General features: G+C 48.2%; 1 protein-coding gene and 1 pseudogene across 3 annotated transcripts in view; both read right to left on the bottom strand.

Annotated features, from left to right (window-relative positions):
- Positions 1 to 13,733, bottom strand: part of CTPS1 (CTP synthase 1) — a 30,684-nt gene extending 16,951 nt beyond the window's left edge. The window contains exons 1-7 of one of the 3 annotated variants that reach the window (XM_042949873.1): positions 13,512 to 13,733; positions 9,307 to 9,485; positions 8,266 to 8,436; positions 5,668 to 5,768; positions 4,794 to 4,910; positions 3,592 to 3,675; positions 2,342 to 2,422 (exon numbers count right to left, since the gene is read on the bottom strand). In XM_042949873.1, coding sequence (XP_042805807.1) covers positions 2,342 to 2,422; positions 3,592 to 3,675; positions 4,794 to 4,910; positions 5,668 to 5,768; positions 8,266 to 8,436; positions 9,307 to 9,472 — 720 coding nt within the window. In that variant the 5' untranslated portion in view covers positions 9,473 to 9,485; positions 13,512 to 13,733. Of the gene's footprint in view, positions 1 to 2,341; positions 2,423 to 3,591; positions 3,676 to 4,793; positions 4,911 to 5,667; positions 5,769 to 8,265; positions 8,437 to 8,541; positions 8,548 to 9,306; positions 9,486 to 13,511 lie in introns of those variants that run through there. The other 2 variants (XM_042949871.1, XM_042949874.1) reach the window with 2 other exon arrangements.
- On the bottom strand, positions 11,420 to 12,322 carry LOC122225859 (annotated as a pseudogene).
- Positions 13,734 to 14,870: the final 1,137 nt, after the last annotated feature.

The raw sequence follows: 14,870 nt of genomic DNA, 5'->3' as shown, positions 1-14,870 counted from the left end.
GTTGCTATACATAAAAGTTAACTCACAGTGGATCCTAGGCCTAAACAAAAGACCTAAAATTATAAAAGTTTTGGAATGAAACAGAAGGAAATCTTTGTGGCATTTGTTAAATGGAGCTCTTGGATAGGATACCAAAAGCACAATCTATAAAGAAAAAAAATGGATAAACTGGAGTTCATCATCATGTAAAAGCTTTTGTGTTCCAAAAGACACCATTAAAAAAATAAGAGCCTTGGAGGAAAATGTGCAAACCATGTATCTAATAAAAGACTTTTATTCAGAATATGCAGAGAACTCCTAGAAGATAAGCAACTCAATTAAAAAACAGGCAAAAGGTTTGAAATTCAAATTTAAATCTAGAAACACCTGTCACATTTTTAACAGTGAATAATTTTAATAACCTAGTCTACCACGGAATTGAATTACCCTCACTTGCTAGGATAGAAATATCTCAAATAATTGAAGTGCGTGATAAAAAGGTTGCTCGTAACAATGAAATTATTCTGGTGCGCCACATATAGTCCCCAATTTACAATGGTTCAACTTACTGTATTTTGCTTTGGGATGGTGTGAAAAAAACACACAGCTGGCAGAAAGGGTACTCTGCATTTTGATCTTTTCCCAGGCTAGCAACAGGCCGTATCCTCTCTCATGGTACCCCCGCTCTCGTGGTGCCCAGCAGTGGCAGTGAGCCACGGTCCCCAGTCAGCCCCACGATCACCAGTGTGAAAAACCGATATGCTTACAGCCATCCTGTGCCCATACAACCACTCTGTTTTCTACTCTCAGTACAGTGTTCAGTAAACTACACAAGACATTCAACACTTTATTGTAAAATCGTCTTTGTGTGAGAGGATTCTGCCCACCCACAGGCTAATGTAAGTTTTCTGAGCACACTTAAAGTAGGTTAGGTGTACTAATTGCATTTTCAACTTACGATGTTTTCAACTTACAACAGGTTTACCAGGATTTAGCTCTTTGTTAAGTCGAGGAAGATGTGGTCTTTAGCATGAAGCTGAATCCCTGAGACAGAGCTCCCAGATCAGGAAGCACACTAGGAACACTGATCTCACGCCCCAGGCCTTGCTCACACCCTGACGCCTGAGCGCCCCCCGAGATGGGGAGGTCAGAGGCTGTCCTGCTCTGCTCACTTCAATGCCAGGCCAGACTTTCTTACCCTCACTTCCATCCTCCTCGCTGTCCTGTAAATGGATGGATGAAATACAACTCTGCCGCTGATTCTCTCCTCTCCAGGCCAGCCAGGCTCCCCTCCTTCAGCCAAACCTCCTGATCCCCAGTAACCCACCAGCAAAGCAAACCACCCACAATCTAGTCACAGATTCCTCGACCTCAACGTCCCTTCTCCCCTCCTTCAGCCAAACCTGACCAGAGCCACAGTCTCAACTTACCACCACCAGGACGTCCCCACCATACCCCAAATGTGAATTTCCTGTTCGGTGGGCACCCTCCATTAGCACAGGTCATGAAAAAGTCTAAAATAGGTTTAGGGGCACCTGGGTGGCTCAGTCGGTTAAGTGTCTGACTCTTGGTTTTGGCTCAGGTCGTGATCTCAGTTTCATTCGCTCGAGCCCCGCAACGGGCTCTACGCTGATGGTGCAGAGCCTGCTTGGGATTTTCCCTCTCTCTCTGCCCCTCCCCTACTCACACTGTCTGTGTCTCTCAAAATAAACAAACAAACAAACAAACAAACTTAAAAAAATAAAATAAGATAAAATAAAATAGGTTTGGAGCCTTTACCACCTCAGACACCAGGCACTAGGAGTATAAAGTTGAATGAGGTGGTCCTTGCCTTCAAGAAACTCAAAGTCTATGAGTGGAGGCAAACACAGATGGACACGTGGACACACACACACACACACACACACACACACACACACACACACTCACAGAGGGGCAGTAGGACAGGTTCACAACCAGCACCTGTAATAATACACACAGGTCACCCAAGAAAGACCAACCATGAGGTTTGGAGGTGATGTGGTTTGACAGGTAAAGGCTGTCAGACAATACTGTGTCCTGGCTGGACCCCAAGGGATGAAAATGAATAGGACAAAGCCAGGCCGACGGGGAGGGCGACCCATTCAGCATGGCTGGAGCAGAGTACAAGGAGTTGGGGAGAAGTGGCAGGAGGGGGCAAGGATGTTCAGAAAGCCAAAGAGGTAAGGTACTGGAGAATCACAGAGCCAACAGGAATCAGTTCTAGAGAACAGTCCAATGTCTCAAATTGGAAAAGGACAACAAGCCTCAGGAAAGCAGTGAAGAGACTTCCGGGTAACTAGAAATCCAACACGATTTACGTGAATATGAAATTCCTACTTACTTGTTCAGGTTCGACGTGGCAGAACATGGATATTTTCTCCTTCACCGATGTGTCCAGAGGATTTGAGCACCTGCACACAACCTAGCAGGAAAGAAAGTAAGCCGTTTGGACAGAAGGAAGGGATCACAAAGTTGGGTTTTTCTCCTGACTGAAATTAAAACAGACACCCGCTTCTTAAGCTGGATGAAAATGTTAACTCCGGCACAATGCACACCAACTATGAAAATATGACCTGTTTTCAAAGCTGAAATGCCTAAATCCCGCTCCGGAGAAACATTAAGGCGGGGGGGGGGGGGGGGGGAATGGTACAGATGAACACACAGATAATGAGCTATAGGAACCAACTGGGGTTTTCCTCAGTTAATGTCTTGGGCAGGGGGAGGAAGGGACAACAAATGACAGACAGAGAGGAGACACAAAGCATGACCTCATGCATGCCCGTGAGGAAATCTTTGTAAAAGGCAACCCCACTTCAAAGCACTAACCCTGTTTCTCCACCACCAACGAAAAGCATGCCAAGAAAACAGAGGTCTTACCTGCTGTGAAGCAGAAATTTTGTTTGTTTTTTTTTAAACTGAAGTATAGTTGATACACAATGTTGCAGTGGCTCCAGAATAACAACCTAATGATTCAACTCTATACCCTTCGCTCTGCTCACAAGTACAGCTACCTGTGTCACCACCACAGGACGCCATTACACCACCACTGACCATATTCCCTCCGCTGTGCCTTTCATCCCCTTGACTTATTCATTCCATAACTGGCAGCCTGTGTCTCCCATCCTGCCCATCCCCCCACCGCCCCTCCCTCTGGCAACCACCAGTTTGTTCTCTAGATGTACGGGTCTCTTTTTGTTTGTTTTGTTTTTTAATTCCATATAAGTGAAGTCATACGGTACATGGAAGATTTTTTTTTTTGCATTAAAAAAAAATTTTTTTTTAATTTACTTAAATCCAAATTAGTTAACACATAGTGTCGTACTGGTTTCAGGAGAGAGAAGAGCCCAGTGATTCATCACTTACTTGTAACACCCTGTGGTTAGCCCAACAAGGGCCCTCCTTAATGCCTATCACCCATTTAGGCCCTCCCGCACCCACCTCCCCTCCAGCAGCCCTCAGTTTGTTCTCTGGATTCAAGAGTCTCTCATGGTCTGCCTCCCTCTCAGTTTTTATCTTATTTTTCCCATGAGAGAGAGATTTTAATTAAGCATACAAGATCAAGCTTGAAACCAGGGAATCATAAAATCTTACCAGATCTGGAGAAAGCCCGAGCCCTCTAAGTTCCCGAACACTATTCTGGGTGGGTTTAGTTTTCTGCTCCCCTGTTGAACTTGGCTATTTTACAAAAGGGAAAAAAAAAAAGTTAATTTCTCTATGATAAAAAATTTGTTTAAGTATGACTTTTCTCTGAACTTCCTTTATTGATCATTTATCTAATTTAGTTTTTATTTTTGTCAAAGGTACTCGTGCATAGATTTTAGAGTCAAATGGTTCTACAAGGTCTGTTCTGAACAACAGGACAGTGAACCCCTCCCCTTCCTCGAACCCCAGGGGTAGCCAATCTTCCACTCTTAAATGATCCTTCTGGTATGCTTCCCGCTACGTCCAGACATGTAGTTTGAGGCATTTTCTATTGATTTCCATGTTAGAGGAGGAACCCTCTCCCTCTATTACACACGCACCTGTCCCGTGCCTGCAGCCCATCTCATGATACCTCTCCAGTGTTAACATGTGTTTGAGTATTTAAATACCGCCCACTTGGGAGTGCCTGGGTGGCTCAGTCAGTTAAGCATCTGATTCTTGATTTCAGCTCAGGTCATGATCTCCCGGTGCATGAGATTGAGCCCCACACTGGGCTCTGCCCTGGCAGCGTGGAGCCTGCTTGGAATTCTCTCTCTCTCTCTCTCTCTCTCTCTCTCTGCTTCTCCCCTGCTCAAGTGCACGCATGTACGCACTCTCTCTCTCAAAATATACAAACATTAAAAAAAAAAATTCCCTTTGCTCTAGCTGTAGTGGGGTTTCACCGTATAGTAGAGACAAGTGGGACTTTTTTTTTTTTAAGTTTATTTAGTTTGAGAGTAAGTGTGAGTGGGGGAGGGGCAGAGAGAATCCCAAGCAGGCTCCGCACTGTCAGCGCAAAGTCTGACACGGGGCTCGAATCCACAAACCACAAGCTCATGACCTGAGCAGAAGTCAGATGCGTATAACTGACTGAGCCCCCCAGGGCCCCCAAATGGGACATTTTCAATCCACCACCTTCAACCGCAACTTCCCTGGCTAATTTTCCAAATGTTTTCCATCTGAGCTTTTCCAAAAGTCTGATTACAGTAATTTTAAATTCACAAAGACGGTCTTTCTTCCCTGCATCTCACGCACCTAAAATAGACAAGGAAGGAAAAGGACCCTCTTCTCTCTCCTTCCCACCTCCACAGAGTAAAATTCGAATGCCTTACCTGAGGGACTAGACTGACGTGAATATTACAAAAGTTCTCTCTTTTGACCTTGAACTGGAACTGACGGAAGGCCTCAATAAAGGGCATGCTTTCTATATCTCCCACCGTTCCACCGAGCTACAAGAACAAAGTTCTGTTAGAGATCAAGCACTAACCCTTCCTTTCATGGGTCAGTTTTCGGACAACTGCGTCCCATTATCTCAGCTCAGCAATCAGTAACAGCATAATGTGGACTCTCTGAGCGCAGTTCATGTCACTTAGCAGTAACTGACATTTCTTTACCCTGAACAGTTACTTTTCTGGACAGGCTCTCCATTCCCCAAAGTTATGGATCTGGCAGATCTGGCCAAGAAAAAGCCAGGTGAAAGATATACTAGAAACTTTATTCATACCAGTCACGAAGCCAAGAAACCTAAATCTTATCTACTTAGCCATAAATAACTGTTGTGTGACAAAGTATCAGTAATAGGCTGATGGAATTTCTGAGTCCTCTATTTTACATCCAACGGCTAGGACCAGCAGAGCAGGAGTAAAGAAACTGAAAGCAACGGGGCTCATTCAGAGATGAGAGGATTCCCACCAGAGGAGAGATGAAGGTCAGCTGACTTTCTCAAGAGAGAGAGGAAAATGTGTCCTGCGGCTCTTACTGGTACAGTCATGATAAGTGAATGAAGAGGCTCACTCTGAACCTCTGATGGCTTGCACCTACTCCCTTTCAACGGCCTGGCCCCATCCCAGGATTGTCACTGTGCCCTTACCTGTCCCACTGTGGTTAGGGTCAAGGGCCTCACAGAGCACTGTCTTACCAGGTGCTGATGGCTGACTAAGGAGGTGAATGTGTGTGTACACTTGGTTAGAAAAGACTCCTACAAACCTCAATAACACACACTTGAGGCTCTAGGCCGTCTTCATCCACGGGTATTAATGCCTGTCTCATGACCCACTCTTGGATTGCATCTGTGATGTGAGGGACAACTGGAAAAGAGGAAAGAGGCACATAACATACACTTTCCTATCAACACTGGTGGAGGGAGATACACTTACTATGACAACAAACGGCTGCAATCTTTGCCTGGAGCGGTGAAGGGGTCATAAACATATTTTTGAGACCACTCTTACATGGCGTTAAGAAATCTTTGAGCTCCAGGGCGCCTGGGTGTCTCAGTCGGTTGGGCATCCGACTTCAGCTCAGGTCATGATCTCGCAGTTTGTGAGTTCGAGCCCCGCATCGGACTCTGTGCTGACAGCTCAGAGCCTGGAGCCTGCTTCGGATTCTGTGTCTCCCTCTCTCTCTGCCCCTCCCCCATTCATGCTCTCTCTCTGTCTCAGAAATAAATAAACATTAAAAAAAAAAAAATTAAAGAAATCTTTGAGCTCCCACTGTCTGTGGCCTCCTTTCCAGGTTTCCAAGTCGTGGCTAGAAGCACAAGAGGGTAAGGCCAAGAGTATATCCTGAACCCGCATCAGAGCCCTGGCCCCTCTGCAGAGGGCACCGGGGCTGCACCACCATTCAACAGACCCTGTGGCCGCCGCCGCACCACTACTGCTGAAGGCTGGCACTTCACACCTGGGTGCCTTCCAGGCCCCTGTTCCATTATGTTCCAGTTTATCAGAGGATACACAATCCACAGATAAGAGAGAGTACAGGACGGCGGGGTGGTCAGGAGCACAGCATCTGGGGCCAGAATGTCAGATTCGAACCTCAGTTCCACCTCTCATTAGGTATGGATCCTTGGGACACTGCTTAACTATTCTTAAGCTCGATTTCCCTATCCGCTAAGTGGAGATAACAGCTTCCACCTCATAAAGTTGTGCAAATTTCATGAGCCACCACTGGTAAAATGCTAAGCAGAGTGCCTAGCATGCCAGTGCTCAGCAAAGTCAGCCAGCGCTGAACACTTTTTAAAACCCTAGCTGTCGGGCCAGAAGGCAGGTTCCTAAGGGGCAGGGATTACTGTTTAACTTGCTCTGTATTTAAGCAGCAGTGCCTCAGGCACAAGGATATTCATTATCTACTGCACACACAGCAGCCAAAGGGATCTTTTAAATATGCAGTTTCCCCCCATCCCATGTTTTAAACTCTTCAATGGCTTCCCACCGCTCTGAGTAAAATCCAAACTCCAGGCCAAGGCCCAAAAGGCCCTACATAACCTGGCTGCAGCCCACCTCACCGCCCCCACTCCCCACACCCATCCCCCTGGTCCCCTGGCCTGACTGTAGCCTCAGGCCTCAGGCCCCTCCTCCGCTTGTCCCCTGGCTGGCCTCTCTCCTCCAGAATGCCCCCTCGTGGAGTCTCCCTAACCACCTGTCCAAACTGGCCGTCCCCACGCATTCTCTCTCCTATTTCCTTCACAGCTCTTATCAGACATCTTGTTTCATCTGTTTGTTTTTGTGTCTCCCACGCGGAAGCCCCCATGGGGGCGGTAGCCTCGCTGGTCTCCTTCATCCATAGCCCCAGCGCCAGACAGGGTATGTCCGCAGTGAGCATTCAAGAAACATGTGACGAATGAATGCACACAAGAATGAATTCGCTGGAGGCCTAGAACAACAAACCGTATGATCGAGATCATCTTAATTCCTAACTGATCCCCTTTCTACGTGTCAGGAACTCAGAGAAACGGTGTCACGCAGCTCTTTTCGCCCTCCACGCAATCAGCAGAGCCAGGTAGTTAGTAACTCCATTTGGCAGAAAAGAGAGCCAGATCTCAAAGAGGTTAAGTAATCTGCCTGTGTTCACAAAGCTGGTAAGTGGCAGGGCTAAGATCTAAACATGGGCTAAGCCGGGGCTAAGTGGCTTTCAATTTAACAAAGTCTAAAGCCAAGGGCAGATTCACTCTCATAACTCAGAGAAAAGCCACTTTTCAGCAAACCTCTCCCACCCCCCCAAATTTGGACTTAAGCCATCACACTATACCAGTGGTTTTCCAACCCCACCTTTTAAGAGTGGCAATTTTCTCAAATGAACGCTGTGCAAAACCCCAGGGCAGCAGGCGAACATAAGTGAGGCTGGCTGGTAAAAGGGCAGGAGACCCAGAGAGCCACTTCTCAGACTCCCACAGGCCCACGCGCACCGATGACCAGCCTGCAGACCAACGTACACAACGCAGTTCTTGTCCTACCACTGTTTACAAGTGGGTCCCACATGCACAACATATATACACGGCCTGGCTGACTGCCCTGATCTAGCTGCCTTCGTCACTTCACACCCATCACTGTTGTAAAAACAACAGCTCTCTGGGCTCAAATCATGCCAGACTGATAGCTTCAGTGGCATTCATACAGCAGCAGGGGCTCCTTCAAATTACTTTTTGGGTAAACAGCCATACAACTCTAAATTTTCAACGGAAGGCATGGTTCAGTAACAATACCTGGACGCTTTCAGGCTGAAATTGCATGAAAAGTAAATTTTTGTTCACAAAAGAAAAGCAAACTGCTTAAGGTTTTCACACCTTGAGGGCAAATCCAGTTTTACCTTGGACGGTTTTCCCCAAGTAATCTCCTTTGCGTTCCTTGTTAATGACGTACTGGTAGATCTTTCCAGTGGTCAGATTATTGTCCTTGGTGAGGCGGATGTCTAGGAACCGCTCATAGTTCCCTAGATCAAGGTCTACTTCACCACCATCATCCAGCACAAAAACCTCGCCTGCGGTGAATAGTGAAAACGGTCAGGGTAAGTGAGAAACACCCATGTCATGGCAAATGTGAGGCTCAAAATATAAACACTCAAATAGAACAAAGTCTGCATTACCTGGACATGAAGCAGAGAAATTTATTTCTAGAAAACTAAATATGACACAAAAGAAAGAAAAATATCACCAACCATTCTCCAGAAGGCAATAGCTTACTTCCAGCCTATCAACAAGCTCGGTCTGAATCAGGAAGTTATAAAATAGCATTGAACGGAAGGAAATCATAGCCTCAAGGGCGGTGGAGACAGGGAACTTTACAGGAGTGTGGTATCTGCTGCCTAAAGAGAAAGAACTTTCAACAATGCCTACTTGTGCAGCAAAAGGTTTCAAACGTGATAAAAGCATGATTTCCTTCAAAGCTCACACTGGATACTAAGGTCCTGCTGATTACAAAAACCAGCTTCTGGGCTACACTTTAGTCCCAAAGTTGTGAAACTCCAAGTTTCTCCCATTCCTTTGTTTGACATTCATTCCTTGAGACGTCATTCTAGAAGTCTTGCCCAGAATGGTTCATTCCTACCATCACAATAGGAGACCAGCATAAAAACTGGAAAGGGAAAAATGTCTTATTTTTTCCCCCTCAGAGAGGGGTTTCTATTATAGAAATCGCTAGACTCTAATCACTATGTTGCCTATTTAGATTTCTGCTTCCTCTCTGTCTAGGTGAGAAAAACAGATTCTGCTAACGCTAAGGACCTTTTTGGAAGGCAGGAAATGCAAGTCACGTAATACAAAATACACACAATTTCCAAGGGCTGATGTACATTCTTCCACATACTCCATAATTATTATTTTAACAAAAGAAAGAAATGCATCATGCTTACCATGCTCATAAGGAGAGAATGTTCCCGCATCAATGTTAATGTATGGGTCAATTTTAATTGAAGTTACATGTAAACCGCATGATTTCAGTATCGTGCCTACGCTGCTGGCGATGATTCCTTTTCCAATTCCTGATATAACACCACCAGTAACTAGAATGTACTTCATTTTACTTTTTGACCTGGGAATGGAAGAAGGAAAAATTACAGATAAAATATATTTCCACAAAGCAAACGTATCTGGGTTCAAAGGCTAGCTGTACTGCCTCCTAGCTATGAACCCCCCCTGGGGAGCCTCAGTTTCCCTCTCCATCGCACGACTTTAGAAGGTTGTTATGTGATGTGAGCTCCTAACAAACATTTCTTAGGATCACTGAATGGCTTTAGTCAAACAGGAGTTGAAAAACAATGACTAGTCACATAATGTAGCTTTTGTTTAAAGCTCTGACAACCAACAACCTTGAGAGACGACCTAATAAAAAAATAAATTTAATAATCTGACAGAACGCTATGCCCCAAACATTGGCTGACATAGCCAGCAGACCCCGGGGTTCAAAAGCAGGTGCCTCATTATTTTCCCTGCATGGGAGAAACAACGTCTCAATCTTGGATGAGCCCTGGATTGCCTGATTGCCCCACAAAAGAGAATGTCTTTGACTAACCTACAATGTATCCCCAAGAAAAGAGAGCTTCACTAGGTTACAGAAGACAGAATAAAAGAACTTCAACATTTAAAAGGAGTTGCAATTAAGCCTAAAAATCCTTTAGTTAAAGGTAGTTTGCTCCTGTAGTTTATTAATAACTTACTCCTTCCCAGTTGTACGGCTGTTTAACTCAAAACTCTCTCCGAGCTATAAAATGAAGAGAAACCATATATACTGGAGGAAAGGAACATCAGATAACAAACCAGCCTGAAACACATAATGGGCAGAGGACTCAAAGAGAGGACAGATCCCATTAAATCCAAAAAGCTGTACAGCTGTGGCCGGGAATGGAAGCAGCAGATGTGGTGACAGATAAAAAGGGTGGGTGGATGGAAGAAACAGCAGAGGCAAGAGGCGAGGTGACAGCAACAGGCTGGCCAGGGAGAATTCATCACTGGCCCTAGCTTCAGAGGCTCAGAAACATCATTTAGTCAGTAAACCCAAATGTGATCAAAACACAATCACCAAGTAGAAGAGAATGCTTGCTTTGGCATGGTCAGGACATTTTCCTCCTCTGGGAACACTTCATGTGAAGCCAGTTTATAATAAAAATAAGCTAAGAAAGGAACAAGGAAACCGGGGAGTTCTGCCTGAAGCATTCCCCCGCCCCACTCCCCAAGGCAGAAATGAATACACTTGGCAAAGTAAGAATGTTCAGAATGACTCCCCCCTTGGATAGCAAGGAAGACAACCAGACCGTGACTTGCTCTTTCCATTGTTATACCATTTCCAAAAGCATGCTCCTTGGTTTCTGCAAAATGTATGTGGGGTTCCCATAAAGCATTTTATGGACATAAAAATCAGAAATGTTGTTAAACAGTCAATTGGTTTAATGCCAGATCTCCAGTAGCCTTTAATAAGTTAATATGCTCTGTGATCTCCCCAAACGGGCATACAGTGTAGTTTCCCCAAAACTTGTTTGACCCCAAGTCCCTAATATTTGGGGGGGGGGGGGACACTACTCTGTCACCTCACAGTGAAACAGATCCTTACTGACACACGAACTATCAGACTTGGCTACATTTTAGATGTGTTCTATCCAGGGATATCCCTGACACTATAGAACTAAATTCTCAGAGTAAATTTTAGATGTTCCTAGAAATTTCTCAGAGTGGGTTATGGAGCAGGTTACTTTTACAGAAGACTCCTTCTTCATCCGTTTGTATTCGACTTGCCCCAATTTTACCTGAAGAGGGTAACACCTCTCTTGAGGGAAGATTCTTGCAGCCTCCCACAGTGCCTGGCAATAAAGACCCCAATGGGCTCCCAGACCAGGTAGGAGAGGCTGACAGGACCCACTCACTCACACTGATGAGCGACCCCCTATGTAGGTGCTACCGTGCTGGACACTTTGGGGACCACAAAAGTTTTTTTTTTTTTTTTTTTTTTTTTTACTTCTATTTGCATTTATTTTATGCAGAATTTACTCCCAGGCCATAGGTTTTTGTTTCTCCAGTTTCTTCCGGGATCTCTTTTTCTTCGGCAACCTCCTCTCCCGGTTTGGGAACTAGCTGCTCTCTCCCAGTAAGGACCATCTCCGCATGGCAGGAGAGCTCACGTGTGGGTTGAACCGACCATGGGCCCTGTAAGTTCTGCGCCGCAGCTTGGGGGCTTTTGTTCACCTGGATGTGCCCAATAACCAGAGAATCTACATCTAAACCCTTAAGTTCAGCATTCTTCTCTGCATGTTTAAGCATGTGCAGTAAAAATTCAGCCCTCTTTTTGGGCCACCAACCCCGTGTCCAGCCCCACGGTTTGGCCTGGGCACACCCACACCTACCAACTCCACTACTCCAGTGACACGGAATGGCACACGCTGTGTCTACAAAGTGACATCTTTCAGATACTTGGTGGCTTTTTGGATATGCATACCCTTGATGGCCTGGGAAGTTTCACGTGTGTTCTTAAAGTGAACACAAAGATTTGAAACCTCTTGACTTGCATGATTTCGTAGGGTCTTCTGGGTCAAGTGAATAGCAAACCATTTTCAGAGATCACCTCAGGCTGCTTATGGGAAGAGCGGGGACCAGAAAACTTCACCAGATCTGGGCTCATATCACAAGTTGCTGGCAGTCCGGTTAGAGACAAAACATTTACAAAGAAATGAGTAATCCACTGATGGTGGGAAACAGGGACAACATACGAAAGGCACACATGGAGAACAGAAAGCAGAAAGCTTTCAGTGGCAAGACCAGGGTATAGATCATGTCCTAGCAGAGGAACGTGAGAGAAATTAAGGCTGGGAGAGGATCCAAGTTGCTCCTGCTTAGTAGACCTGAGACCTGCAACAGGTCTTCAAGGACTGACAGCAAGAAATAAAGCATGGAGAAGGCAACAGAGTGAACAGGAAGGTGAAGGCCATCTACAGAAAACAGATGCAGGGCCAAGAAGAGGGGGTGGGGGGTGGAGGGTGCCTGTGGGAAGACAGTGGGAAATAAGCTGGAAATGTAGGCAAGGGTCCAAATCATGTGGAAACCTTAATGTCCAATCTGCACTTTATTCTGAAGAGGATGGACACATGGGAAAGTTTTCAAGCACAGAAGTAACATATATTAAGAGGTATCAGGGGTGCCTGGCTGGTTCAGCCGGTAGAGCATGCAACTCTTGATCTCGGGGGTGGGAGTTCGAGCCCCACGATGGGTGTAGAGATTACCTAAAAATAATCTTTAAAAAAAATTGCATCAGAGGAATTCAATAAAAATGGCAAGGGTGGGGGGGGGGAGCTTTTTTGTCGATAAAAATGTTTTGAGATCCACCTCCAGCCCTACCACTTGTGTACTGAGACCTGTCAAGTCACTCAAGGTGTCCGAAGCCCGGGTCCTTAAATCGGAAAAATGGGTGATCCCCGCATCGCCTGTCACCAGGATTGCTGCGGATTGGAAATTATGAGTGTGGACCTACGTGTGCCACGCAAACGTAGTGAACTTCTTTAAAACGCGGCATGCTCACTACGAGCGGCCAGGAGGAGAGCGCGCCGGCTGTGGGGCCGAAGGGGCCGCACCCCGAGCCCCGACGAGCTGCAAGGCCCCTTCCGCCCACTGGAGCCGGGGCGCGCCGGAGGGGCCGCGGCCAGGCCGCCGAACCCATCCCCCACGCGGCAGCGCGTCTCGGACCTTGAACCGCCTCCCAGCCAGGCTGCGGCCGTGCCCCAGGGTCGGAGGGGCCAGGGCCCGGGCAGTCCCCAAGGAGGGGCAGCCGCCGGAGCTTCTCCCGGAGGGCTGAGCAGAGGGGCTCCGGCGCCTCTACGGCCCTCCCGGTCCCACGCGTCATCCCCGGCCCCCTGCTCAGCCGAGCCAGGTCGCGCTGCAGCGCGTACTGCCGGCCCCCGCGACCCCGGCCCCGCGGCCTTTCCCGCCGCCCCACGCCCCTTGCGGCCCGGCTTCCCAGCGGCGCCCGGCCACGCGGCCCCGCGCGCGGGAGCCGGCTCCTAGCCGGCCTGGCCGCCCGCCCGCCCCACTCCCGTTAGGCACGCAGCCCATTGGTCAGGCCGGCGAGCCACCTCACCCTTGATTGGTGGGAGCGGTGTCTATCAGCCGGCGGTGTGGCTGTCCCGCGCCGGGTTCAGCTAGCGCCGCCGATTCCTGCAAGGCAGAACAGTTCCCCCAGGATCCCTGGAGTCAGCCTACCTGAGGCCGGCTTCCAGGCCTGCCGTCGGCTAAGGATGTAGGTGTGCGACGCGCGCGCTGGGCCCCGGGCCGCCAGTGAACCAGCCCCGCCGCATGCGCCCGGCAGTCTTTCACGGAGGCGGGCTCCAGGCGGTGCGCACGCAGAGGCGGGGGGCGGGGCGGGCGCGAGGGCCCTCCCAGGGGCGGGGTCTGGGTGAGCGGGGCGCAGGGCCCCGAGTGCGCAGGCGCGGGGGAGAGGCGCTTTCTCCTCGGCTGGGGCTGGTCTGCGGGCTTGTACCCGGGCTGCTGACGCCCGGAAGACGCAGGCGTTGGAGACCCGGCAGGTTGTGGCTTTTCTGCCTTGCGTCTTTTGTTCGCAGTCGGTGATCCAGGCTTCCTCTCTTGCGGAGGAGGCCGTGTTTGGACTCAAACCTGGCAAATCCGTCCTCTGGCCCCAGCAGCCTTCGAGAGGAGGCCAGATCCATCACGCCGTGTCTCCGAACCTTCTGGCGCCGTGAGCACCACGTTCACGCCAGCTGGTGGGGCGACCCCAGCCCATCTCTCCTGCCACGCCCTCTGGACCGAGGGACAGCGGCAGTGTCACCCCCTGCTGGCCTCTAAATGAGAAAGCCTAGAAGGCCGCCTCAGCTCCAGCTCCTTCCTCATCTGGCTTCCTTGCCCCCGCATCTGCCCTGAGCGCAGCTGCTTTAGATGGAGAAGGGTCCAGAAAAGACATAGTTTCCTCCGGCTAATAGTCATTGAGCACCCACTGTGTGCCACACGCTGGGCTGGGCTCCAAAGGACCCTGTCCTGGGTATAACGACGTAGTGGGGCAAATTGATCAGCCAATTACACTTCATCGTGATTTTCATAATTTTTTGCTGCTGGAGTGCCCGGTGTGGGGACTGACCAAGTCTGGTGGGCATTGGGGATGCAGTCAAGAAGTCTTCTCCGAAAAAGCAGTTTAAAGCTGAGAACTGAAATTTACTGGCAAAGAATGGGAAGGGCGAGGTGGGGAGTAAGAATGAGTGAGGCAGAAAGAAAAGCTTGTGTGAAGGCCCTGAGGCCCAGAAGAATGTAGAACAGCTGAATCATCAGGCCAGTGTAGCTGCATTGGAGAGAGCCAAAGGAAGAGAGAATATGAGATCAGGCTGGAGAGGTGGGCATGGCCATACCATGCAGAGCATTATAGAGTAAGTTAAGGATTTTGTTTCTCCTACAGGCAGTAGAAAAACCATAGAAAATTTTTTGAGGAGGG

Source organism: Panthera leo, chromosome C1 (genome assembly GCF_018350215.1).
Source record: "Panthera leo isolate Ple1 chromosome C1, P.leo_Ple1_pat1.1, whole genome shotgun sequence".
NCBI lineage: Eukaryota > Metazoa > Chordata > Mammalia > Carnivora > Felidae > Panthera > Panthera leo.
Note: the sequence above shows the minus strand (reverse complement) of the source record. Positions and strands in the feature narration are given on the sequence as shown.